The sequence below is a fragment of the Chrysemys picta genome, chromosome 3 (genome assembly GCF_011386835.1).
Source record: "Chrysemys picta bellii isolate R12L10 chromosome 3, ASM1138683v2, whole genome shotgun sequence".
In the NCBI taxonomy this organism is placed as follows: domain Eukaryota; kingdom Metazoa; phylum Chordata; order Testudines; family Emydidae; genus Chrysemys; species Chrysemys picta.
Genome location: NC_088793.1, coordinates 42,879,579 through 42,905,040, shown reverse-complemented (window position 1 = coordinate 42,905,040; position 25,462 = coordinate 42,879,579). Strand labels below are relative to the sequence as shown.

Here is a 25,462-nt window from a genome sequence, read left to right as displayed (position 1 = left end):
TAACACATCCACTGCTTTCCCCTCATCCACAGAGCCAGTTATCTCATCATAGAAGGCAATTAGGTTAGTCAGGCACGACTTCCCCTTCGTGAATCCATGCTGACTGTTCCTGATCACTTTCCTCTCCTCTAAATGTTTCATAATTGATTCCTTGAGGACCTGCTCCATGATTTTTCCAGGGACTGAGGTGAGGCTGACTGGCCTGTAGTTCCCCGGATCCTCCTTCTTCCCTTTTTTAAAGATGGGCACTACATTAGCCTTTTTCCAGTCATCTGGGACCTCCCCCGATCGCCATGAGTTTTCAAAAATAATGGCTAATGGCTCTGCAATCTCACCCGCCAACTCCTTTAGCACCCTCGGATGCAGTGCATCCGGCCCCATGGACTTGTGCACGTCCAGTTTTTCTAAATAGTCCCAAACACTTCTTTCTCCACAGAGGGCTGGTTACCTTCTCCCCATACTGTACTGCCCAGTGCAGCAATCTGGGAGCTGACCTTGTTCGTGAAGACAGAGGCAAAAAAATCATTGAGTACATTAGCTTTTTCCACATCCTCGGTCACTAGGTTGCCTCCCTCATTCAGTAAGGGGCCCACACTTTCCTTGATTTTCTTCTTGTTGCTAACATACCTGAAGAAACCCTTCTTGTTACTCTTAACATCTCTTGCTAACTGCAACTCCAAGTGTGATTTGGCCTTCCTGATTTCACTCCTGCATGCCTGAGCAATATTTTTATACTCCTGGGAGTAATGTGCTCAACAGTTGCCCTTATGCACCTTTGTAAAAAGGTGTAGCACGAACTTTCCCCCTGCAGTCCTTCAGGCACAGGGAGGAGGGCCATGTTCACACTCCCACCTCACGCCTACAGATACCAATGTTATGAACCATATTCTCCTCGGAATAGAGGCAAACCTAGCATAACCTGTCAGGAATAGCTGTAAGAACGTCCCTACTGTGCCAACACCCCAGGTCAGGAGAAGGCTTGTCATTCTGCACCCCTCTCTTCCCCAGATAATGTAGATCTCAGAGAAGGGGGTTAGGAGAAATCACCAATAGAGAATAAGACTCCTGAAGCAGCCAGGCCTCCATGGAGAATAATGGGGAGTGGTGGTGAGGAAGCGGCGCGGGCCAAGGGACGTGCTGGCTGCCCTTCCTGCAGCCCCCATTGGCCTGGAGCGGCGAACCGCAGCCAGTGGGAGCTGCGATTGGCCGAGCCTGTGGACGCGGCAGGTAAACAAACCGGCCCGGCCCGCCAGGGGCTTTCCCTGAACAAGCAGTGGCTCTAGTTTGAGAACCACTGGTTTAAGCTATTTCTTTGTATAATTTCTTCATAATGTAAGTTCCAGGATTATTCTGCCTTGTACTATTCATCGTGTGTTGTATCTCTTTAAATAATAATAAAATAGGTTAAAAATTCAAAACAGATTAAGATTTTTTTCTAAACTGCACCCTGCTTCTAGGGCACATCTCTCTTGATGATGGCAAAACTGGCATCAAAGGGATAGTTTGTAATCCTTCACGTTATCTTCAAAGGAAAAAGAAGAATGCATTCCACTTTCTATAGCCTTCATAACATACATTGGCTGAGTCCTTGGTGTATTTACTGTGGAGTATGTCAGGGCACATACAGCCACTCAAATTGATGAAATGGAATATAGTTGTCAGCACATTTATTATAGGACTTCATATCAATGCTGTAACTGAGGCAAGTTATCCTCTTGATAAATAGGATGTTAGGGAGATGACTCTAATACAATTAAGATGCCCCCAACACGTAATCTTAGTATTCAGTAAGGGTACAGTATATTTGCTCTTATTTTAAAAAGTGCCAAATTCAGTGTAGATTTCAATTTCTTCTTATTTTACGTCTGTTTTCACAGCCAACTTGGAGTAAAACTCTGGACTGAAGGTCTAAGAAATATAAGATGTAAGAGACACATGACCCTTTGGTATTCTAACCATGAGATATTAATGAAGAACAGTGTCATAGAGGGCTTCAATCTTGTTGACAGCTCTGTCAATGAACCTGCTTTGCCACTTTGCTACCTTTCAGAGGTTTCTGGGTAGCTTTTTGCCAAAAGCCATTATGAAAACGTGTGACTGCCCTGTTACTGAACTGCAAATTTAGTGCTGTGTCTTTCAATAAAACTTTCACTGTGAATTCCTGATTCCATTGAGGTCGGTAGAAATTTTGACCTTGACTTCAACAAAGCCAGGATTTCTCCCTTAGAGTATACTGACAAAAAAAAGTGTCTGTTCCATGGCATTTGACCCAACAAAGTGATTTAAAGGCGCCAATGCAAGTTTTACCTTTTCCTGTATTCTTGTGACTCTTCTTCGGCTGAAGTGTGTAACCTCCTGGCACAGAGCCTACATGTAGTTCTTTCTGTACTGGCAGAGGACTTAAAGGAAGCTGCCTGTCTAGAAGCGACCCTTCCAACACAAAAAGAAATCACTGTAAAATGGCTATACGGATAAGGCACGGAATTACAAAGTTCAAAGAAATTACATTCAAGCAGCTGAATGGAACAACTGGTACCTGTGCGGTGTTTTGTGAGGAACATTTTAAGCTACACATGGCACCTCACACACTGAAGCTGGGTTACATTCACTACCATGCAGCCTTAGTGTCTGATGCCCAGTAGTGTTATCATCTCAATGGAGCCTGTCAGCCTTTTCATTTAATTTAATTCAGTGTCTTTATTCACTATGCCCGTGCCAATCTTTGACCATATTGCACAATTTTATAAAAACAATTTCAGTAAAATATCAAGGCCACTAACCCCACCTATGGAACATCCAATAGAGAGCATAGGCCTCCTACAGTATCTTCCCACTTCTAAACAACAACTCCCAACCCCGTTTTTCTAACCCATCACGTTGGTCTTGTGGCATGTTCTGAAGGCCACCAAATGGGTCTCTGATTAACCAGGGAATTAAATGTATTCCAGGAGCATGTACACCTCACAGTGAACACTCTTCCAGTAGCCCCCTTCCATTTATAGCAGGTGGGGCCAATCAACTCAAGCATCTGAGATGATCTGAAGTACTGCAGTAACACCCTGGGAGAAAGGTGATCTCAGATAGCCCTAGCAACAGAACTTGAGACATATGGTTCCTTGAACACGTGGGCGAAGGAAAGGCATTTTGAACATGGGAGAATTGCAACTTGGTATAAAAGAGAAAATAAGAATCCCAATGACCACAACCTGGAATAGCCAAAATGCAAGAGGCCCCACTTCAAGGCAGTGAACATCTTCAAGGAACAGATTTGGGAGGAAGAATTTAAATAAATAAAATAAAATAAAAATCAACTCCCATGCTTAGATATAGGCTATAGCAATGATTATCCCTAAAATCAGAGAGAGTTTTTATGAGTCATTACTTTGCTTTCAGGGAGGAGTTTCCAACCTGAACTGCTAACAGGGAACCATGAACACTCCATATTGCTAAATAGAAAGGAGGTCCCAGCTAGATAGTAGGGAGATCATGGGACAGAGGATTCACAGTATGGAAAAGATTGAGAACCATTGCTCTCCATACATCTGAAATTCAGAACAAAGTCACTTTTTTTTCTTTTACAAAATTCTACATTTTGAAATGGATTCCTCTGCAATAGAAGCTCCTCTACACTAATGGGAAATGTAAGATACTTACTTTCTGGCTGCATATTCTTGGAGCAAGTATCTTGTCTGAATGTTGCGGTAGGACTGATCAAAGTGTTTATGCCTTCTCTGGTAAAATGGCACTCTCTTCGATGACATGCTGCAATTTCTTCCAGGCCCCAACTCCTACAAAATAAGTAGTGACAGTCATATTTAGCCAAGGCTTTCAACCCATTATGATGCTTTCCTGAGAACCTTACAATTCTGTTATTTGCTGAAGCATTTGTGACTTTACTATGGCTTGAGCAATTCCATTTTATGAATGACAAAGTCATACCTGATTAATATAGCCACCTCAGGCTGCAATCTCACTAACTAAAGGCATGTCTACACTACCAGGCGGATCTATGGGCAGCGATCAATCCAGCGAGGGTCAATTTATCGTGTCTCATATAGACGCGATAAATTGACTGCCAGTCGCTTTAGCGTCGACTCCAGTGCTCCACCTCAATGAGAAGTGCAAGGGGAATCCTGTTGACACACCACAGTGAAGACACTGCAATAAGTAGATCTAAGTATGTTATTCACGTAGCTGAAGTTGTGTAACTTAGATCGATCCCCCATCTCCGCCCCCCATAGTGTAGACCAGCCCTAAGTCTGGCTGGATATGATCAGTACTTGGATGGGAGACCTCATATGACATACTTCCCACTGACTCAATATTAAAGTAATTCCCAAGCATGGAGTCAGAAAAAGCTATTGTGCTGCCAGAGATACTATCCATTTGTGTTCACTAAAAATCCAATGACCCCTACTTTTGCAGAAGTAGGGATGTTACCACCAGTGTCCTGGATAAATTACAGATAGTATAATTATAGTCTGTCTCCCTAAATTCCTCTTGCAGTTTCAGTTGGATAGGGATTCTTCACTTCCTGTTCTCCTGCCCTAAATGGTCATACAGGATTGCTGCAAGCAGCTGAACGGCTGCCACATTCTGCACTAGAGGTGGTTGCATTTCAGTGGCGAGTGGAGCAATTCCTATATATAAAGTTTGCAAAGCACTTTGGGCCAAATCCTGAGGTCCTTAGTCAGGCAAATTCCCAGTGAGGTCAATGAGTATTTGGCTTAGTAAGGACTAGATCCCTGGAGTGAAGAGGGAACGTGCCAGCCATTACATCCCTTTGTGGGGTGCAGCCTGCTCCCCCACAGCATGCTAGTCCACCTCCTTCCTCATCTTCACTGTGCCCACATCAGGACCAGCAGATTCTGTTCCCAGGTATGGTCCTCAGGTTTCCACCCATCATTATCAATTATTTTCCCCAATTTCAAGAAGATCTAACAAGTAGCCATTATTACTGCATATGGAGAATACAAAACTTAAAGGAGGTCGAATAGAAATAGATTTATCTTGTAAACTCCTTCAGATACTTGCATCAAAATAACTTCTTATTTAAATCAAAGACAGTGGTAGTGACATTTTAATCCAGGTTCTGTTTCACATTGTAGATCAAAAATGTATCAACTATCAGGCTATATTTTAGAACTGAAATGAATAATACATCTATTCAACTTAACTGGATATTATATTTCAAGAAAAATACAGGAGTCTTATAACTAGAGCAAGCCAAAAATAAAATGAAAATCACAATTAAAAACAAAAACTAATTTTAGTTTCTTTTATTTATTTATTTATTTATTTTACACAAAATGCATTAATATAAATATTTATTGAAAACATTTGTTTCTCTTTTTCCATTTTAAACAATGATTTTGATTTTGCCAGTTTGATTTCACTGGTAAGATTGAAATAATTAAAAATAAATTTGTAAAAATTCATGTGCAAAAATGTCTTAGTTTGAAAATGGAAAATAAATGGTAAACAAAAAGTTTGATAACATTTTTACAAAAATTTGACACTTATGAAAATTTTCAAGCAGCCCTAATAATACCTTGTTTAACTGTATTTATGTATTTATTGAAGAAAGCATTATAACTGCTTAATTGCAGCAACCAAGTCTTGGAAAAATAGAATTAGAATTCTCAGGTAGCATATGAGCTTTTCAGGAAGCAAAGGATAAAGCAGTCCATCCTGCAGTTCTTACTCTAGTAAGTCTCGGATTGATGTCTCTAGCTCTTTTTACAATTAGTTTCTACACAGACATGTAGGTGCAAACAAACAAACTCCTGGATCCTCTCACTTCCACTATTGACACAGCTGTGTTAAGGTCTACCTGTGTTTGCTTTCAGGCTACATTTGTCCAGTTAAGCTCTTTTGTGAATATCCCCACATGCTCTCTGTCATGCACCCAATCCTGCATCCTTTCTGTCAGGACCAGGCAGTGGGGAGCCTGTGTGCACCAGTCAGTTATCAGGATGTGGCCAGGAGACAAGTAGCAGGGTCAGGGTGAAGCCTGGTCAGGATACCAGGAAGTTAGGTCAAGCACCAAGTTGCAGGTGGGAGGCAAGTGGCAGAGTTTGGGTTGAGCTAGGTCAGGATACCAGGGAGTCAGTGCCAGGCATAAGGTTACAAACAGCAGGAAAGTCACAGAATTGGGGACAAATCAGGGTCAGAAGCAAGGCAAGGTTTGGAGCAGAAGTAAGCAGCCAGTCTGCATCATTTCTCAGACAGCTGCCCATGATGGCGTCCTGGTTTATATACCAGCATGAGCCAATCAGTGGTCTGCAGAGGGCTGCCACTTGCACCCTGCTGGACAGTACTTCCTGCAGGCTCTAGATTCACAGGATCCTCCAGCAAAACATAGCCTAAGCTTCCAACGGTGATGCAGAAGCATTGGTGGCCCAGAACCCACATGGTCCCAGGTTCTTACACTTTCTATGCATGTAACTCTTACTGAGACCAAATGTAGGTCAGCAGAATCAGATTCTTGTGGCTGGTGGATCAGCTTTTGCTACTTTTAAGTTCATAATTCTCTTCTAAAAATAAAACTAACTTTTCAGAGAAGTGCGTCTCTTTCCCTCTATTCCAAATGAATCAGTTCCTAGACTTCCTCACAATTAGGGTTCAGACATTCTAAAGTGTTTGTCCAAACTTTATGTAGACTATAAACACAAATGGCCAACCAGCTCTAATGCAGAACCTCACTAGAAGTAATTAAGAGGACTTGGGAGCAGCAAGACTTATTTAGCCTTCTGTTAGCACGGAGGGAAGCTGTTGCCTGGCACCAGTTCAAAATGTAATGTCATTAGATACAATACTTGTGGAGTATATGTTTAATACTCAGTACTGCTGCAAAGTCAGTCCTTTTAGATGGATTTCTGGGGGGGAATTAATGGGGCCAGGATTTCACCCTTTAAATCAATAGCAAAATTTCCATTGCCTTCAATAGGGTCAGGATTCACCCCACATATTTTGGGGTGGATATGAGATGGGGGATGCTGTGTTCTCTGTGGGAAGTCTTTTGTTGGGTCTGCTCCTGTTTATCTATTGTGATACATTGTATTTATGATATTTTATTTTTCTGAGATGGATGGATTTTGCCAGGTTGCCTGGGACAAAGCTAGATAACACAATATGCAGGTAAGAATCTGGCCTCACTGAAGTCAATGGGAGTTTTGCCATTGATTTCAGTGATTCAGAAGGTCACCCATGGCACTTAAGATCTATGCCTACAATCCTTTGGCTGGAGGGCTGCTGACAGGGAAGTACAAGTATGATGATAAAGACACGGGCCAACCGACTGGCAGGTTTTTTGGAAATGATTGGTCCCAGGCCTACAGGGACAGATCCTGGAAGGAGCACCATTTCCAAGCCATTGCCTTGGTAGAGAAAGCATTAGGGGAGGCTTATGGCTCTAACCCCCCCAACTGCTTTACGCTGGATGTACAACCACTCCAAACTTCAGGGTGCCCTTGGAGATGCAGTGATCATTGGGATGTCCAACATGGATCAGCTGCAGCAGAACCTCATGTGCAGTGAAGAGGGCCCTCTGCTCCCAGCTGTGGTGGAAGCATTTGATAAAGCCTGGCACCTAGTGGCACATGACTGTCCCAACTACTTCCGCTAGAAAATGGGGGTAACAAATTTAGTGTGGGGATGGTAACCAAGTATCCTGGCATCTGAGACCTCCTAACTCCTTCTAAAGCGTTTCAGAGGAAACTTCACCCTTGGATCACGGGTTCCAGGTAGTGAACGTATAGGTGCCACATTGGGGTTTCCTTGCACTAGAGTTGAAGCTCTTCGTACAATCATAAGCCTCACTGTTTCTATGCTGACTTAATGGTAGCTGCACATGGTGTCCAAGCCATAAGGTGTCGGGTTTTTCCTTAAACAAAACTAAAAGCCATAATTGTTGAGAATGTCCCTTAATAGGGCAGCTCCTATTTTCATCTGATCACACAAAATAGTGTTGTGATTCAGTGATGTAATTTGTGAAGTCTCCAAGCAGGAATGTGAATATTTGTCTTCAATCAGCTAGTAGCAGACTGGAGACCAGGCTCCACTAGCACTCCCATCAGTGCAGCTGAACCAGTGTTAGTAACAGAGGGAATTGTTTACACAAAATCCTAGTGTTGCCACCCCAAAAGTTATGGTCAAATTAAAGATTGTCAATTCAATTAAACATTCACAGATAGCAAAGCCTACAGTTGTTTTGCATAGTCCTTGGTCCTAGTCAGGATAAACTCCCATTAAAGTCATGATAGTCAGGGAGTATTGAAGAGCCAAAATTTCAGAATTTGGCATCAAATGCCATATCCTACTTGTGATATTTAACTCCCGCTTATGTTAAGGAGAGTTCCTCCCATAGAGCCAACATACAATATGGCCAAACACTGCCCTTGAACTCCACTATACAACTCCCATTAACTTCACGAGGAATTCTACATGGAGATCTAGAGTTCTAGGGTAGTATCTGGGCTACATTCTGCCCTCTTTCTTCATATGGAACTCCCATTGGTATAACAGGGCAAAAGGTTATTGTTAATTATATATATTGTGACAAGATGGCTGATGTTAGTGTGGTGGGTCCTGGCCTTTTCTTGGCAGGGGGGCTAAGATGCCACCTATTACCCCTGCTCTTGGGTCACCAAGGACCCCCCTAGTGGCCTTGGAAGGTGGTAGAGGAGGGAAGGGGTCTGGGTTTGCTCCTCACTCTGAGCCCCAGCCCCTCTCAACCCCAGCAGGTTCTTACCCCTTGGGTAGGGTACCTTTAATCCTTAGACACAGAGGGAGGGAGTCTCCCTCCCCTGCCAGGGCAGGGTCTCCCTTACTTCAGTTCTCTGGTCTTCAAATTTCATGACACAGTCATAACTCCAGTCCTCCTTCTCCCTGATTGCCTGAAGCAGGGGGTTTTATTAGGTTCCTGAAAGGGCCTTAATTGACTGCAGGTGCTCCAATTAACCTGTAGCCATCCTCCCTAGCCTACAGGGAACCACACCTTAATTAGCCAAGGGCTTATATATTTCCCCTCTACCATTCTCCCACTGCTCCCTGGCCTTCCTGTATCAATATATATACATTTCTGTTACAGTAGCTCCCATGAACCCCAATCAAGTTCAAGACTCCATTGTGCTAGTCACTACACAAACACAAAGACATGGTCCATTCCCAGAAGATTAGAGACTAGAAATAAAATATAAAACAGTTTAATTCATACTTCTATTTAGCAGAGTAATTAGATTATTCAAGTCAGTTGGAGAGGGTTGCATGTGAATATTTACTTGTGTTATCTATACTATATGGTAGTCAGCCACAAGTAGATTGAAGGCAGAGTTCAGGGGTCAGGCTATACACAGACTCATAACACAATAATAACTTTTGGAGTACAAAAGCAGCTTATCAAGAACTGTGGGACAGGCAGATACCTTCAAAAAGTGAGTGCATTCGTGGCAAAGGAGGTGGGGTTAGATGTAAAGCTAGCTAGTCAGATAAATAATTTCATTTAAGATTTAAAGGACCAGTAGTAACTCTAATAAGTTCATAAACACAGCCCCTGGGCACTGGCACTCCCGCAATAAACTGGTCAGTAGGAGTATCGACTGCTGTGAGATGGAGAATCTGATTGTGCTCCCCATAGACAACTTGAGTTCCCATGGCCAAGGAGGAAAGGTAGAATCCACCACCTTTACAATCCATTTCATCTATCTTAACTTCCCTGCTGCTTGCAGATTTGCTTCTCTTCCCCATTGCCAAGTCTGCACCACACAGTATGTACTTTCTCTGCTCGTCTCTGCCCTTGTCTGGCTGCAAAAGAATGATTGACAAGCTCTTGCCTGCTCTGACTGAGCCCTACCTGGGTATGCTAGGTGAAAGATCAGGATAGCCTGCTCCTTTGCTTCGGCACATATCCTTATTCTTACTTTTCTATAGGAATCTCATGGCTTCCACATATTTTGCAGCACGTGCCTCTACTCATATTTTTCCATACACTAGCTGCTGTCCAATGGCTGAAGTGATTACACCCGCCTAATAGTTACACTGTTTTATTTTATCACTTAGTGAAGAGTAGAATATGCTCCGTTTTGGGTCCCCTATTTTTCCACTTTGCACCCCATTATGTGTATCTGTTATAGCACTAGAATATCTTTAATTCCCAGGTGCCTATTCAATATTGTAAAAGATGGAAGAAAAGAAACTTCCACTCATCACTTAATTCAAATGTCCCAATTCCAGAAATACCCTAAGACCTCAGACAGAACACATCAAGTAATTTCCATATGGCTACATTGATCTCTTAGAAATAAAGACACATTCTCTCATAGCTTAATATGTAGGACTCACATGGATGCCAATGGAAGTCTTGTGTAAAGATCAAGGGTCATCTGTGGCTCTTAAATATCGCAGTCAGGAGATAATTAATCAGGATGGAATTGAATTTATGGGATCTCGTGTTACTTTCCCTTTTTTATTTGTGAAACTGCTTAAATGCTGATGTTTCTGTGTAAATACGAGTGTATTCAAGAGCCAAATACAATTATAGTTCTCAAACTGACATAATCTTTAGGACTAGATTATGCAAATTGCACATAGTCCCCAATAAGGAGCAATATGGAGGCAGTTTGGCTCAGACAGGCAAGATCCTCCTGGACCTTCCTAGTGTCCGGGGAGGCTTTGCACACTGCTTCACCCCTTCGTTGGTGCATATGCTCCCCTGTGCAGCCATCCAGCTCTGCTTGCCAGCACAGAGGTAGGAGACGGAGCCATGGCCCTGCCTCCTGGACACCCCTCCTCACCCTCTTAGGGGCACCATGAACCTTCAGGGGAGTAGGGAGGGAACAGTTCTTGCATTTCCAGGAGTGTAAGAACTGAAATTCTGCCTGGCCCTTCTGTGGGCTATATAGGGGTGAAGGCTCCTTTTTTAACTCTTCCCACAGTGCCCCTATGTAAGGTCCAGGCAGAATCTGGCCCAGACAGAGTACATACACTGATTAACTTTTCTCCAGAAGATTTTAAATGTTCAAAGCAAGATTTTATAAACATTTTGTTCTGACTTTTAGAAAGAGTCCAAAGTCACTAAAGCTGCTGACACAAGAACTGCATTTGGCCCACTAAATATAATCCGCACGGCCTGAAATGTACTCATCCTAATTTTCACATACAAAAGTAGTTTGCAACAGACTCTCTGTAAAGTATGGAGATTCCCAGTCACATTGTAAATGCACCCTGTCCTTTTAACTGGAGGACAACAAATGTGAAACAGTGAGATAGTGAAAGTGAGTCGCTGCCAAGCATTCCCACATCTATTATCCTTCATTACAACACTTTCATTGGCTCTTATGTGTAATCATCCAATTCCACTATCTCTTTCTAGCAGGCATAATTTCAAGAGCATGAGTGCAATTCCAAAAGCTCTATCAGAGGTATTTAGCTGGAATTTTCAGGAGGCTCAAAACATGTCATGGAACTCAAAGCAATAACAATCAGAAATCTATCTTTTAAAGAAAGGTACTTGAAACTATCACTGACAAAAATAGAATAGGACTTTTGGTCCCAGTTACATTATGTTTATATTCTAGATTTAATGATTTTTTTTCTTCTTTTTTTAAGTAAATACAGAAGAAAGAGGAACTCTGTATTTGGAATAAGGAAAGCATATAAACCCACCTGCCTTGAGTTTGTATTTATGTAGAAAGATAGTGATTAAAATATAATAATATTCATTAAAATAAAATTAATGAACAGAATAAAACCATGCAATATTTTCCCCTCCTGTTGTCATTTTTCTTTTATTCGTAAATGTATATTATGCCTTTTTCTTATTTCCCCCAATACGTGTCATATATTTTGTACAGAAAAGTATATAACATTTTTCTATCATCATTCCTGTTGATTCTGAATTTTTTTAAAAAATGGAAACATACTTACCTAGGGAGAAATAAAAATTGCACAGCTGAGAGGACGAACAGCCTCACTCAGCTTAGCAGGCTCTGGCTGAGGAAAACAAAAATAATTTCTGTCTCTAAAGAGAGGCTACTACCCCTTCGCGCCCATTTATGGGCAGATGTGTTGCTATATATAGAATCAACTGATTGGTTCTCCCAAGAGTGAGGTCAGTCTAATAGGCGTGAAAGTGTAATTTAAAGGGAAAAAATCTGCCATGTTATTTTTTTGTAATATTATTTTTTGAGCTGGGAACAGATCTCTCTCCTAAAAAGAGCAAATGTTGACCTAAAGGTCAGGATTGCCCCCCACTGTCATGTTCTGTGTGAAAGTGGTCCAAGTCAAAGATAAGAAAACTATTTAAAAATCTCATTTTTTGTGTGTAGGTGAAACTTAACGAACAATAATAACTTCAAAGACCAGTAAGGAGCCATATACTTTAAAGTCTTATTAGTGGAGACATAAAATCCTCCTGGTGCCTTGAGCTGTAAACTGAGCCTCCCCAATGCCTCCTTAAGGGCTGCTTGGATTATAAAAAACATCATTGCCATATGTTAAGCCATGTCAACTATATTAGAAAAGCCTTGTTAACATGGGAAGAAAGAAAGAGCCCAGCTCCTACTCACTTACCTCCAAAATCTTAATCATCAATCAGTTAACTTGCTGGTTAAAAAAAGAGGTGTTTCTGCCTACTGTATGCACAGTATGTAACGTATAAGGAACATGCATGTATATGATATGTAGGTGTATACAGAGGCAGAAAAAATATATACACAAAGGGCATTATCTTAGGGGGTTCTGAGTGCCCCTATTTCCCACTGATTATAATGGAAGTTGGGTGCCCTCACAGGATTGGGACCATACATTTATTATGTGAAGGATTGTTACCAGATTTATATGAAGACAACAAGATAGCACCCCAATTCACATGTGAAGGAGTGGACTCAAGACACAAGTGGGTGAATGACAATATAAATACATCAAGAGTTTCTGGTGCCTGGCATAACAAACTACATGAATGATGCATCTTGTAAATCAAATTGTGTGTGCGTGTGCATGTAAAAGGCCTATTAAATCCTTTTATTAAATTAATCTAATTAAATGCACAACATTTCCTTAAGTTCACAATACTCCCCCAAATTTCCTGTAGCGTTCTGGCAAAGGATCTATCCCACGCTTCTAGCGACTCTGTCCCACTTTGAGTGTTGCCACCCTTTTGGTATAGGCCTCTTCCCTCGTGGCATTCTCCCTTCTTCTTTGCATCTTGCTAGCCCACTACTTCTGTGATGACAGGTTTCATAATCACTTGAAAGCCCTGCCCATGTCACTGGACTACTTTACTGGTTCTGAGACATGTTGGCAAAACTGGATGAGCACACCCATACTCACACTTTGGATTAGAGCTTCTGACCCATTGCTTGGCGTGGCAGTGACTTGTGTTAGTCCAGATCATGTTTGCCGTGTGCACCAGGCTTAAGCACAATTCAGTACCCTGCTTTTCCAACTGTGTTAATGCTAAGTTCCTTTATTTTTAGTATGGATAGGGCTAAATGCAGCTATTTCATCTTTAAATTAATGATTAGAGAAATGAGGACATGCTAGATTGTACCTTTAAGTATTTACCTGTGTAGGGTTGGTCCAGACATGTGCTGTCCCAAAGGGAGCCCTGCCACCAAATGCACATCATGAGCCTAATCCTTCCCCAAGGATGGTGCAACTTGTTCCCTTTGTTGCCAGCCAGCTCCCTGGGTCAGTATGGTAGGGGTGCTGGTTTATAACTCCACCTCCCCACATTTCCTTGTCATCTTTATGGTGGTATGCATCCATACAGAGCCTATGAATAAGGGTATGATTCTGTCACAGAAGTCACAGATTCTGGGACTCTCTGGAACTTCTTCTGGGACAGAGCTGGAGCAACTGTCAGACCTGGGCTGCCAGAGCAGCGACCCCAAGGCTGGAGCAGCAGCTAGGGTTGCGTCAGCCACTACCGCAGGAGCAGCGTTGGGACTGGAACAACTGCTGGAGGTCAGCCCCCAGCAGTGCTCTGATTGTTACTCCCGCTCCCCAGGGTATTTTTAGTAAAAGTCAGAGACAAGTTGTGGGCTTCTGGAAATCTTTGTTTATTGCCCGCGACCTGTCGGTCCTTGCGACCTATTCCTGACTTTTACTAAAAATATCCTTGACAGAATCTTAATCTTAACTATGACTGAGCAATCTCTAGACTCCACCAATAGCTAGCACTGTTATTTTGCCTGGCCCTTGCATGGGAGTACAAGATGGGCAGGGCTTATAGAGGCTTTGTTCTTCCTAAATTAGCTTTCTTAGCAATCAATGTTTGTGTGACTACTAGGGATGGGCAGAAAATGGTTTTCTAATCCTGGAAAATTTTCAAGATTTTGAAATATTTTCCCATCCCAAATTGGGATAATAAGAAGAAATCTCTAACTTTTCAAGACCCGACAACCAGAAAAAAAAGAATTTGGGTCAATCTAAATGCTTTATTTCAATAATTTTGAAACATTTGGTTTCAATTTTGACCTTTTTTATTATAATTAGCTTATACTTCAAAACAAAATCTTTTTGACTAGAAAAATTGATTTTTTTTTTTCATTTTGAAAATGTCAAAGCTTTTCAAACGTTTTTTTTTAAAAAGCAGTTTGGCAAAACCTAGTCTTTCCCACAAGAAGTTTCATTTTCAATTAATTGACACTTTCCAATGAAAAATATTTTGTCAAAAGATTCCAGACCAGCTGTAATGGCTGAAGATAAATGCTAATTAAACCCTTACAAGGCCAACAGTTTCATTTTGCTGGGATAGTCTTCTCTAGGATGAAAATGGATGGCTGGCAATTTCACCACCAGTTTCCATGTATTTTTCCCCAAACAAGAGCACCATTAAAATTACATCTTTTTTAAGCTAAATTTGAAGCAATTTTCCTCTTCCCTCTCTTTCTATGATTCAGCCCAAAGAACAAAAATTAAAAACTGAAAAGCTGGGATAGGTATAAAAGCGCATTATAGAAACTAATAGTTGACCGGCAACTTGAATTTTAAAGTTGACAGTTTGTATTATTTGGTATTTTAAAAATAATGAGATCACAATTCCCTACTCTGACATCACAACCATGAATGAAAGGTGTAAACTATAGATTCGAATTATTTTACAGTAGCTGGCCATGAATTACAAAGTAAATTAGATAGAATTAGGGCTATTGTGACAATCTGAGGGATTTGTCTATGTACAATTTATGAATTCTACTTGATATTATCAAGTTGTTAGTATGAAATTGCTGTATCATGGAATGCTTTGATGTGGATGTGGAATCCACCATTTGCTGACAGGGCTGTAGCTTGTTTCTCCCAGACTAGATACAGTGGTGGGTCATTAGACCTTTAAACAGTCATTTTTTCAGGTGGAAAGGCTAGGGAAACCAGTTCAACCAAGTTTCTCTGCAGGGGACTAGTGAAATAGAAAGAAGAAAATTCCCAGCAGCAGAATAAGGAACCAGGTATTGTTGGTGAGACATAAACTCAAGAGATTCACTGAGACAGAACACTTTGGGGAGGATTTTTGTAGCAGGAGGGTCTGGTTTAACTGTGGGACTGACCAAGGGCAGAGTAAGTAGCTGACCTAGAGAGGTACTGTGATTCTGAAGAGAAACCACAAACCAACTGCAAGAGAAGGATCCTATCCTATACTCAAGAACTATCTGGAGTGGGGAGGAACCTGAAGCAGGGAAATGCCTATAGGTGAGTTTATTGTTTTGTATACATCTGTGTATTTCTTGTGCTACCTAAGTAAACAGTAATGATGTTTTGCAAAGTTTGTCTGTTTGTTTTCACGGTTGGGATTCTGGGAAACATGCAAGAGCTGCTGGAGAGGGTTGGGAAGATGGCAGTAGTTTCATGTCCTAGGCAATTGGACTGCAGGGTCCCCACTGCCAAGAGGGGTGTCAAACATTAGGTCTGCACCCGGAGTAGTGGTCCAAGGGACAGTGTCTATATTCTGCCCAGTACCAGCAAATATGTGGGATTCAGCATTAGGAACCTCTTTCAGCAGTTTGGCAACTGTCCAGCAGGGGCAGCTCAACCAAATCTGTTACATCTCTATAGGCAGATGAGGTGGTATGAGTGCATATGCAATGAATGTCAAGTATCAGGGGGTAGCCATGTTAGTCTGTATCTACAAAAACAACAAGGAGTCTGGTGGCACTGTTAGTCTTTAAGGTGCCACCAGACTCCTTGTTGTTTATGCAATGAATGTAGGTTGTTGGCACAGAGACAGCTGTTAGAGTAATTAACATGTAATATATAAGAGCAACAGCTCACCCATGGCTCCCTCTTGTCTCCTGTTGTATTTTTGGGTGGGGGGTTGGTTTTCAGGGGTACTATTAAGTTCTGATTACACCCTCTGCTTTTAGTGCCTTGTCGTATATTTACTATCTTTAAAAAACTGATCATAGGAATGTACAGCCTGCCCTGTCTGTCTTGGAATACACTCAGGATCTCTTCAACTGCAGACCCTTTATTCAGGGTGTAGTAGGAGATGTCAGTTGTGTGCAAACATGCCCACAGGGCTGTGGCTTCTGGGCTGCAACAAAGCACCATTGTCCAAAGGACACAACATGCAGCTAGGCAGGCCTGATCCAACTCCTGTTGAAAGACTCCCCTTTCCTCAGTGGGTATTCAATCAGGTCCAATGTAAGGCAGCAGACAAGCAAGGTACATAAGCTAGAAGGCATTGAAAGAGTTAGGGCTAGATTCACACAGCTGACCTAGGCATCCAATGCCCAGAGGTCCAATGCCTAAATGCTGCTTGGTGCCTTAGCTCATGCCTGCTGCCCAGTGGAATTCACAGTCCGAGTTCAGTGTGTAGGCTCCCCATGTCTTGTGTGGGTAGAGTTAAGCATCTGAGAAAGGGATTCACAGAAACCAGCAAGCTGAGCAGGGACTCACCTAAAGCAGCCGGGGGTAAAATGCAGAGGAAAGGGGTGGGACTTAAGGCCCAGATCCACAAAGGGCTTGAAGCACCTGACTCGATGGGCTGAGGGAAGCACCTGTCTCTGCTGGGGATTCTTGGCTGAGAGCCATCTCCTGGAGGTAGGCAGCTAGGTCAGGTCAGCCCTGTTCTGTCCTGTGAAAAAGCAAAGAGACTCTATAGCCTACTGGTCAGGGAACAAGTCCCTGCCCCAATGAATAGCTAATTTTACAAAGTGGAACAGGTTCAACAGGAGAGATTGAGAGAGCTCTACCCCATAAAACCCACTAGCCTGGTGGGGTTAGGGCACTCACCGGGGATGTGGGAACCATGAATTCAAGTCCCAGCTCCAATGGAGAGAATTCAAATCTAGATCTTCCACATCTCAGGGGAGTGTCTTCTCTGCTAGGCTTTTGGGTATCCTGGGGAACATGCATACCTAGCCAGTCCCCCAAATTCCTGACCTACTTGTTCCCAGCTGTCTTCTGTGAAGGTTGGGTGTGCTGTGAGCATGCCTACTAGATTTGGCCCTGCAGGCGAGATTAATAGAGGAGGACATGGTTTAAGAATCCCACTGGGCCTTAGGCATGAGCTAAGGCACCAAGCAGTTGGTGTCAGAACTCAGACAGCTTTGCACATGCCCACCAGCAGAAATTTTGGCACCTACAGGATTAGGTGGCAGCTGAGTGGTGGTTTCGTGAATATCAGTGGTGCCTAAATGTTAACCTTAGGTGCCTTAAGAATACTGCTGGCTGTCACCTCCTGGTTATCGCTACAAAAGTACTATCCTCTGTTATGACCTCACTTCTTTTCTGTGCTTCTGGCTGTACATCAACACAACACTAGGAACAGGATGTGGGGCAGAAAAATAATATGGGGAGGGATGCGGCATGTGGCATGATAGGGATATTGGCAGATACAGAAGGGGATGGCAAGGAAACAGCATTTGTAATATGGTAGTGATTAACTTTAAGTACAGGGAGTGCTTACTATCCAAAAGGAGTCCAGACTGCTATCATCAAATGTGATACCAAAAGGATATTACTGTCTCAAACATGCCAGGCTTCCTCTGAAAACTCAAGGTTGCTTCCACCCAGATCTCTGGCCCTCAGAAATGTAGAAATTCCTCTTCTTCCCTAGAATGCACTTTCTTTGGCCTACATCAGGGGTAGGCAACTTATGGCACGCATGCCGAAGGCGGCACGTGAGCTGATTTTCAGTGGCACTCACACTGCCTGGGTCCTGGCCACCGGTCTGGGGGGCTCTGCATTTTAATTTAATTTTAAATGAAGCTTCTTAAACACTTTAAAAACCTTATTTACTTTATATACAACAATAGTTTAGTTATATATTATAGACTTATAGAAAGAGACCTTCTAAAAATGTTAAAATGTATTACTGGCACGCAAAACCTTAAAATAGAGTGAATAAATGAAGACTCGGCACACCACTTCTGAAAGGTTGCCGACCCCTGGCATACATTCAACAAGGTAACAATAGGATTATTCCGGTGCTTAAAGTTGGGAATATGCTTAAGTACCTTGCAAAATCTGGACCTTTGTAATTACCTTTGCCCGACTGATCTCTATGAAGACCTTCTACTAGGTAGAAGGGCTTTTAGTTCTGGGATGCTTAAGCAGTGGTAACCTTAAGCAATGGTGCAACCACACATGAAAATCTGGATGGTGAGGAGTCTTGCCCACATACTCAGGGTTTAGCTGATCGCCATATTTGGGGTCGGGAAGGAATTTTCCTCCAGGGCAGATTGGCAGAAGCCTTGGGGGTTTTTCGCCTTCCTTTGCAGCGTGGGACACGGGTCACTTGCTGGAAGATTCTCTGCACCTTGAAGTCTTTAAACCATGATTTGAGGACTTCAATGGCTCAGACATAGGTCTGATACAGGAGTGGGTGGGTGAGATTCTGTGGCCTGCGTTGTGCAGGAGGTCAGACTAGATGATCATAATGGTCCCTTCTGACCTTAAAGTCTATGATTCTATGATCTATGACAGGGAAGAAACCATGAGAGAGAACATATTAGCCCCGCAGGGGCTTAGTAGGGGATATCAACAGGATAATACAAATTTGGCAAGGAAGGAGAAAATGTCCCTGTCACCCCACAGTGTTTGCACCAATTATCCCAAGGTGATCATTGGGCATCTGAACACTGCTAGGTGCACCTTCAGCTGGATTTTTAGGTCTTTATATATATCCCTTGGTTTACCTCTCTCCTGTTCCTAAGGAAGTGACACATCCTCCCAGTTTGTAAATGGATTTTAAAATTCTGTCTTTTAACTCTTGATTTTTTCAAATGTTCCTAGCATAGGGTGACCAGATGTCCCGATTTTATAGGGACAGTCCCGATTTTTGGGTCTTTTTCTTATATAGGTTTCTATTACCCCCCCACACACACACACCACCTGTCCCGATTTTTCACACTTGCTGTCTGGTCACCCTATCCTAGCATAGTGACAGTTTTCTATGATTTGGGGGATGAACTATTTGAAAAGACATTTCAAACTGTGCAGTAATACTAATTATTCATGTGATCGTTGGATAAGGTTTTTTGGGTCCATTTTATGATAGTGGGTGTTGTGCATTGAAAAATCATGGCAAATCCACTTGGATTTCCTTCACAGCTGCTTAGAATTACTGGTGTGAATGTGACAGGGAAGAGTGACTACAAAGTCCATTACATAATCAATAAATCAGGCTCTTTTCTTCTCCTCTCCTTCAATCTGCAATTCATCATTATTATTAAATCCAGGGTCCAGGCGGATAGCCAGAGAGAATGCTCTGTTTTATTTGAAAGAGGAGAGGGAAAGGTTAAGTATCCTAAAGTTTCTTAGGCCTGATTACCTCCTGCTGTGTCTGTCACCCTCCCTCTGAGACATTCAGTTCCCTGCAGTTTCGTCAGGCACTGTTCCTGTTTATAAAAGTTATCTAGAGCAAGCAGCAACCACCCCCATGTGACTTAGGTGACAGCAGTGCACAACAAATATCTAAGCAGATTAGCACTGGGTAGGAATCCTGGTGGGAAATACTCCTCATCACCACATAAGGAAAAAGGAAGAAATGAACAGAGAGTGGAATTTTCTCCCACGTCACCGCCGTCTCTTCGGAAGTTCTGACACACGCTCCACCACCTCCTTGCTGCTGCTGCTCATTTTTATTTTGTTTACAGCTATTCTCCTCCTCATCGAAAACTAGCCTTTTTCCTTTTCACCTCCTCACTCTACAAGAGTGTTTCAGGATGGCAATGTGGACACTACCGGTGCAAATACAGAAGTGTATTGAATATATAAAACGCTTTTTCTTTCTGTGAATTGAATCATGCTCATACAAATGTTCATGACAAATGAAGGGGCTAGAGAATTTTATCAAGGTCAATTTCAATTTAGACCACAGTGAATGTTCACAAATATATTTTTCCAGATCTGATACTTACCTAACTCATTACTGTGTGTGTAAAGTGCCTCCAGATCACCAATTAAATGCAAAGTATAACTAGTGTATTCCTTATGTCTGATGCCCATATTCTCTGTGAATTGGGCACAGAGGAAGGCCTGTAATACATACTCACCAGTATACACAAGCATAGGCCAATTGTTTTTAGATAAATGTATGTTAAACTCTCAATTGTCATTTTGCTATCTAAGGACCTAATCCAAAACCCACTGAAATTAGTGGAAAAACTGCCACTGACATACCTAAGGCTTCTGTTTTGAGGGGTTGATTAATTTCATTTTTCTGGATATATTTTTAGCAATTTGAGTTTTCGATAGATATCCAAACCTTGAACGCAGGGAGTGGGATTGGTACTTTCTCTTTGTATATATTATAATGAGTAATGTATATACATTACTTATTACAGTAGTATATACTGTAATGTATAATCTGCTTGGAACGTTTCCTAGTGCACTTTAATGTAGTACAGTTTCAAACAGCACTATGTTAAAGCACAGTAGGCAACCTTTAGTGCACACAAGCAGGTTCTACACAGACCACTTAGGCTATGTCTACACTAGAGAACTTACAGCGGCACAGCTGTACTGATGCAGCTGCGCCGCTGTAAGACCTCTTGTGTCGCTGCTGTATGCCAATGGGAGAGAGCTCTCCCATCAGCATAATTAATCCACCCCAAATGAGCAGCTGTAGCTATGTCAGCAGGAGAAGCTGTGCACACTAGCGCTTATGCCAGCGTAATTTAGGTCGCTCAGGGGATGGAATATCACACCCCTGAGCGACATAAGTTTTGAAGAGGGGTGAGGAGGGATGTTAGGGGGCTTATTCCTTCACCCTCTCACTTCCCTGGTCCTTCTCACATGAACAGAGAGCAACAATACCCAAAGTCCAAAGGCACAAACAATTTGATGTTTATTGGGGTGAACTTCCAGTAAGCATGATTCCAGTTTCCTTCCTCAGTGTCCCCCTTCCCAGCTCTGACACCACAGAGCCATCCCTGTTCCCATTCCCTGTTCCCATTCCCCCCTTAGCAAAATATGATTCCAATTTCCCCACCCCCATTCCCTGTTCCCATTCCCCCCTTTCTTCCTGATTGACTGCAGACTATATAGTAAAACTTGAGTTCTGCTTAGCTATACCTTAACCAATCATTTTACTGAAATTTAACTAACCAATCCTAACATACAGTAACATGGTTATTTAACCAATTATATTCCACCACCTTAATTGGTTTACACCCAACAAAATTAATTATACAGCAGACAGAAACAATTACAGAACCAGACAGAGACCATGCAAATAAACATACAAAACAATACAGAAGTGAGGATTTCACAACTACATCTATACAGACATAAGGGTTTTCCAGCTGTGTCTATTGATAAGTGAGTTCTTACCAGACAGAAAACTATCAAACTAAATTTCCTTTTACATGTTCTAGGCTCTTTCCTTTCTCTGAAGGTGATAGGAATACAATTCTGTCCTGAAATTCCTAACCGCCCAATAGCACCTTATTTCCACGTGACTAGTTTGGAATGTGGAGATGTGACCGTTCACTTCTCAGCTTATGGCTGCCTCTACTGCTAAGCCAAAGGCCTTACTTAGCCTAAGAACAGAGCCTCAGACTGTCCCTTATACATACAAAGAGTAATTTTGATTCTTTCTTTTATACCTCTATAGCTAGCTAAGTGATAAGAATACACCTAAATTCTTAAAGTATAGGCCCTTACAGACAGGCCTGAATATCTATATCCTAACAAGGGAGTTGAAAAGCTGGACTCAAATAAGATGTTGTTTGACTCAAATAACTTCACAACCTGAAGTGTCTGACAATCAAGGTCAGAATTGACTAATCTGATACTGTAAGGCATTATGCAGGTTTATGCATATTCCCATTATTCAAGTCCATTCAGGTAGAGCCCTGCAGCGGGAGTGGGAGTCCACAGGTCCCACAAGACTCACTTCCATAATAGCAGGAGAGGGTAAAATGTACTTTGTTTTAGGCAGGGTGGGCAAAAAAGACAGACCGCAATAATTTGTGGAAAAACACTACATCTTTTTGTTTTTTAAATAAAGGTTTTAGTACTTAAATTTAAGTGACAGATAGAAAGAGATTTGATGTCTATTATAACAGGAGTTAAAGTATTTTTACATGGTTTAAGCAAGATTTGTTTTATTCTTTTAATGGTAAAAATTGTGTCTGAAAAAATTGTGGGTTTTTTGTTTTTTGTTTTTGTTTTGGGATTTTTTTAGTAGCATGGCAGAATCTCTCTCTCTTACAGGATTTGCAAGATCTAAGGTTTTGGCAGGCGGGAGGAAGATAAAAATGCAAGAAACAGTGCAGGAGCGGGTGGGAGTCAGAGTGGGTATTGCGGGGCAGGCAGGACGGGAGCAAAATTTAAAAAAAACAGTTCTGTGCAGGGCTCTACATTCAGGTTTTGTTTAGCATGTACATCAGTGCATGTCATTTATGTGGATATTCCAATAAATTACCTCACACACTTTCAGCACTGGATGAGCTTACAGACATACACAAATGTGCTCTAGAATAATGAACTATTAGTATTCAGCTAGCAGTTGGTTGCTCTCCCCAGGACAACTGGGTATGATGTAATTCTGCAGTCACTTTTGGTTAAGGGACTGAATGATTTCTATCCATAAATGTCTGAAGGAATAAGATTGAAGCAAAAGTTTAACTCATCAGGATTTCTTAGTATCTGAACAAGATCTTCAACCCAGAACAGACTTCTTAGACCAGTTTAGGAATGGCAACAGGTGGAACACTTAACTCCTACTCTTTGCTACTGCTGCAGCTCTTTAGAGTAGCTTATTGCCACTGGCCAGCTGAGTTCAGACCAAGAATGAGATAGGAAGTGGGCTCAGGTCCCTGGCACACAAGCGACCCCATTTTAACTGTGTAACATTTCTACTTCCATGCTACCATATCAAGGAGATACAGTAGTCTCACACTGACCTGGCCCACACAGCGCCTTTGGCTTTGAGTCAAACTTCTGATTCTTCTCCTCCCTCCTATCCTGCAGCTTCTTTTCACTGACCTCCCTTCGTAGGCCAGGTCCTCTTCCAATTCACATGCAGCCACTTCATGCAGAAATTGAAATCTCCATCCATATCATCACATCCATGTCCATCTGCATGGATCCCCACATGACTCCACAGGTAACAACTATACAACTGGTTTCAGGCCATTAGTTAAAATGCCTTTCAATCACAGACACAATGTGGATGAAGTAATTTCTTTTATTGGACCAACTTGTCTCCAGTAAAAGATATTACAGTAGAACCTCAGAGTTACAAACACCTCAGGAATGGAAGTTGTTCGTAACTCTGAAGTATTTGTAACTCTGAACAAAACATTATGGTTGATCTTTCAAAAGTTCACAACTGAACGTTGACTTAATACAGCTTTGAAACTTTATGCAGAAGAAAAATGCTGCTTTTAACCATCTTAATTTAAATGAAACAAGCACAGAAACAGTTTCCTTACCTTGTCAAATCTTTTTTTAAACTTTCTTTTTTTAGTAGTTTACATTTAACACAACTCTGCACTGCACAGAATTTGCTCTTTTTGTCTCTGCTGCCGGAAAGTGTACTTCCAGGTCCAAATGAGGTGTGTGGTTGACCGGTCACTTTGTAACTTTGGTGTTTGTAATTGAGTTTCTAATGTACCTGACCTATCTTGCCTCTATGATTCAAAAGCATCTCTAATATCCAGGGACCAACACAGTTACAACACCACAAATAGATTTGAATCATAGAGGCAAATTCAGCCATGAATTCACACCTCAGTCAACTCCTTGAAGTGGCACAGGGTGTAAATCAGGGCAAAAATTGGCTAGTTTTCTAGCTCCCAGGTAATGGGCTGCCATTTTGCAATTATTCCACAATGTTCTACTATAGCTATCCGTGTCAGGAAGCTTTTGCTAATTCTTCTTTCCTTGTTATTTAACTGTTAATTATTCTCCCTCTCTGGGTCTATCCCAAATGGTTATGTTCAGCCACCATCAACCACTTTGTAGTCTTTAGTCTCCTTTCAAGCAAAGAACCAATGATTTCAGTGGGAGTTTTACCCAAATATGGACTATAGAATTTTGCCCCCATCTGTGGCTTAGCCATGTTATCCATATTTCATTCTTTTACTCTTTCCTCATAAGTCACCTCTCCAGCCTCCTAATATTTATGTAGTGCCTGTTTGAATATTCGTCCAAATCTGTCTGTATTTTCCTGACACTTAGACCGGAATTAAAGCTAGTGTTCTAGATGCTGACTTAAATCTTTTCTCAAATTAAAAATGCAACATTTTAAGCCAAACTTTATGCAGGACAATCTACAGGCAAATATGACTTGAACAATGCCTCTCAGCTATCTTAATTCTAAACTGCAGAATTCATGGGCTACAGATGCACACAGACAGCTTGATGTTATTATATTAGAGTGTAGCTATTAAAAGTACTTTTATGCCAAAAAAACAGGGGTAGTACGATTCTCATATGTTGTATTTCTATTGTCTTAAGACAGCAGTATCAATTAGGTACCACACTTCAGGATATTACAGCAGAATACCTGTTAAATAATAAGACAGGCAGAGTAAGCAAGCTTCAAAACCAAAAAAGGCTTCCTTCCAACATAATAAATGTCTCGAGGCCTTGATCACATCACAGCTATGTAGAATGTAAAACTCTGAATGCTTGGAACAGCTGTTCCCCTATCCTCACCCCCCTCGAGTGGCCTGTCTGGTTACACTTGTACCTGATCTGATGCACAGGCAGTTTTCCCCAAGTGATGCAAATACTCTAGGAGTAGAGAGGGAAAGTGTTGAGCCTAGCCAGGCCCTCTTGATGTCTGAGCACTTATGAGGGATGACAATTACATCATAAATCCAGCTAGGCACCTAGCTAGGCACTGTGACTCACAAAGCCTGAGTTAGGTGCCTCAGCTCCCTATACAATGAGTGGGGAGAGATGGGTGCCTTGGAATGGAATTTGCAAGAGCCAGTACATTAGGAAGGGAGACACCTAAGCTAGAAGACAGAGGGCCAGATCATTGGCCCATGTACCCTTAAAG

At 41.9% G+C, this 25,462-nt stretch overlaps 1 protein-coding gene and 1 long non-coding RNA gene across 18 annotated transcripts in view; one reads left to right on the top strand and one right to left on the bottom strand.

Moving 5' to 3' along the window:
• Positions 1-12,074, bottom strand: part of MYOM2 (myomesin 2) — a 228,002-nt gene extending 215,928 nt beyond the window's left edge. For all 17 annotated transcript variants that reach the window (XR_006174115.2, XR_010600067.1, XR_010600068.1 and 14 more), the window contains exons 1-3: positions 11,926-12,074; positions 3,655-3,788; positions 2,308-2,430 (exon numbers count right to left, since the gene is read on the bottom strand). Coding sequence is in view for 7 of the 17 variants with exons in the window: in XM_065590163.1 (XP_065446235.1) it covers positions 2,308-2,430; positions 3,655-3,761 (230 nt within the window). In the remaining 10 variants the exon portion in view is untranslated. The remainder of the gene's footprint in view (positions 1-2,307; positions 2,431-3,654; positions 3,789-11,925) is intronic.
• Positions 12,075-15,271: 3,197 nt separating this feature from the next.
• LOC122173555 (uncharacterized) overlaps positions 15,272-25,462 on the top strand; it is a 124,854-nt gene continuing 114,663 nt past the window's right edge. The window contains exon 1 of the long non-coding RNA XR_006174113.2: positions 15,272-15,690. This is a non-coding gene — a long non-coding RNA (uncharacterized LOC122173555). The remainder of the gene's footprint in view (positions 15,691-25,462) is intronic.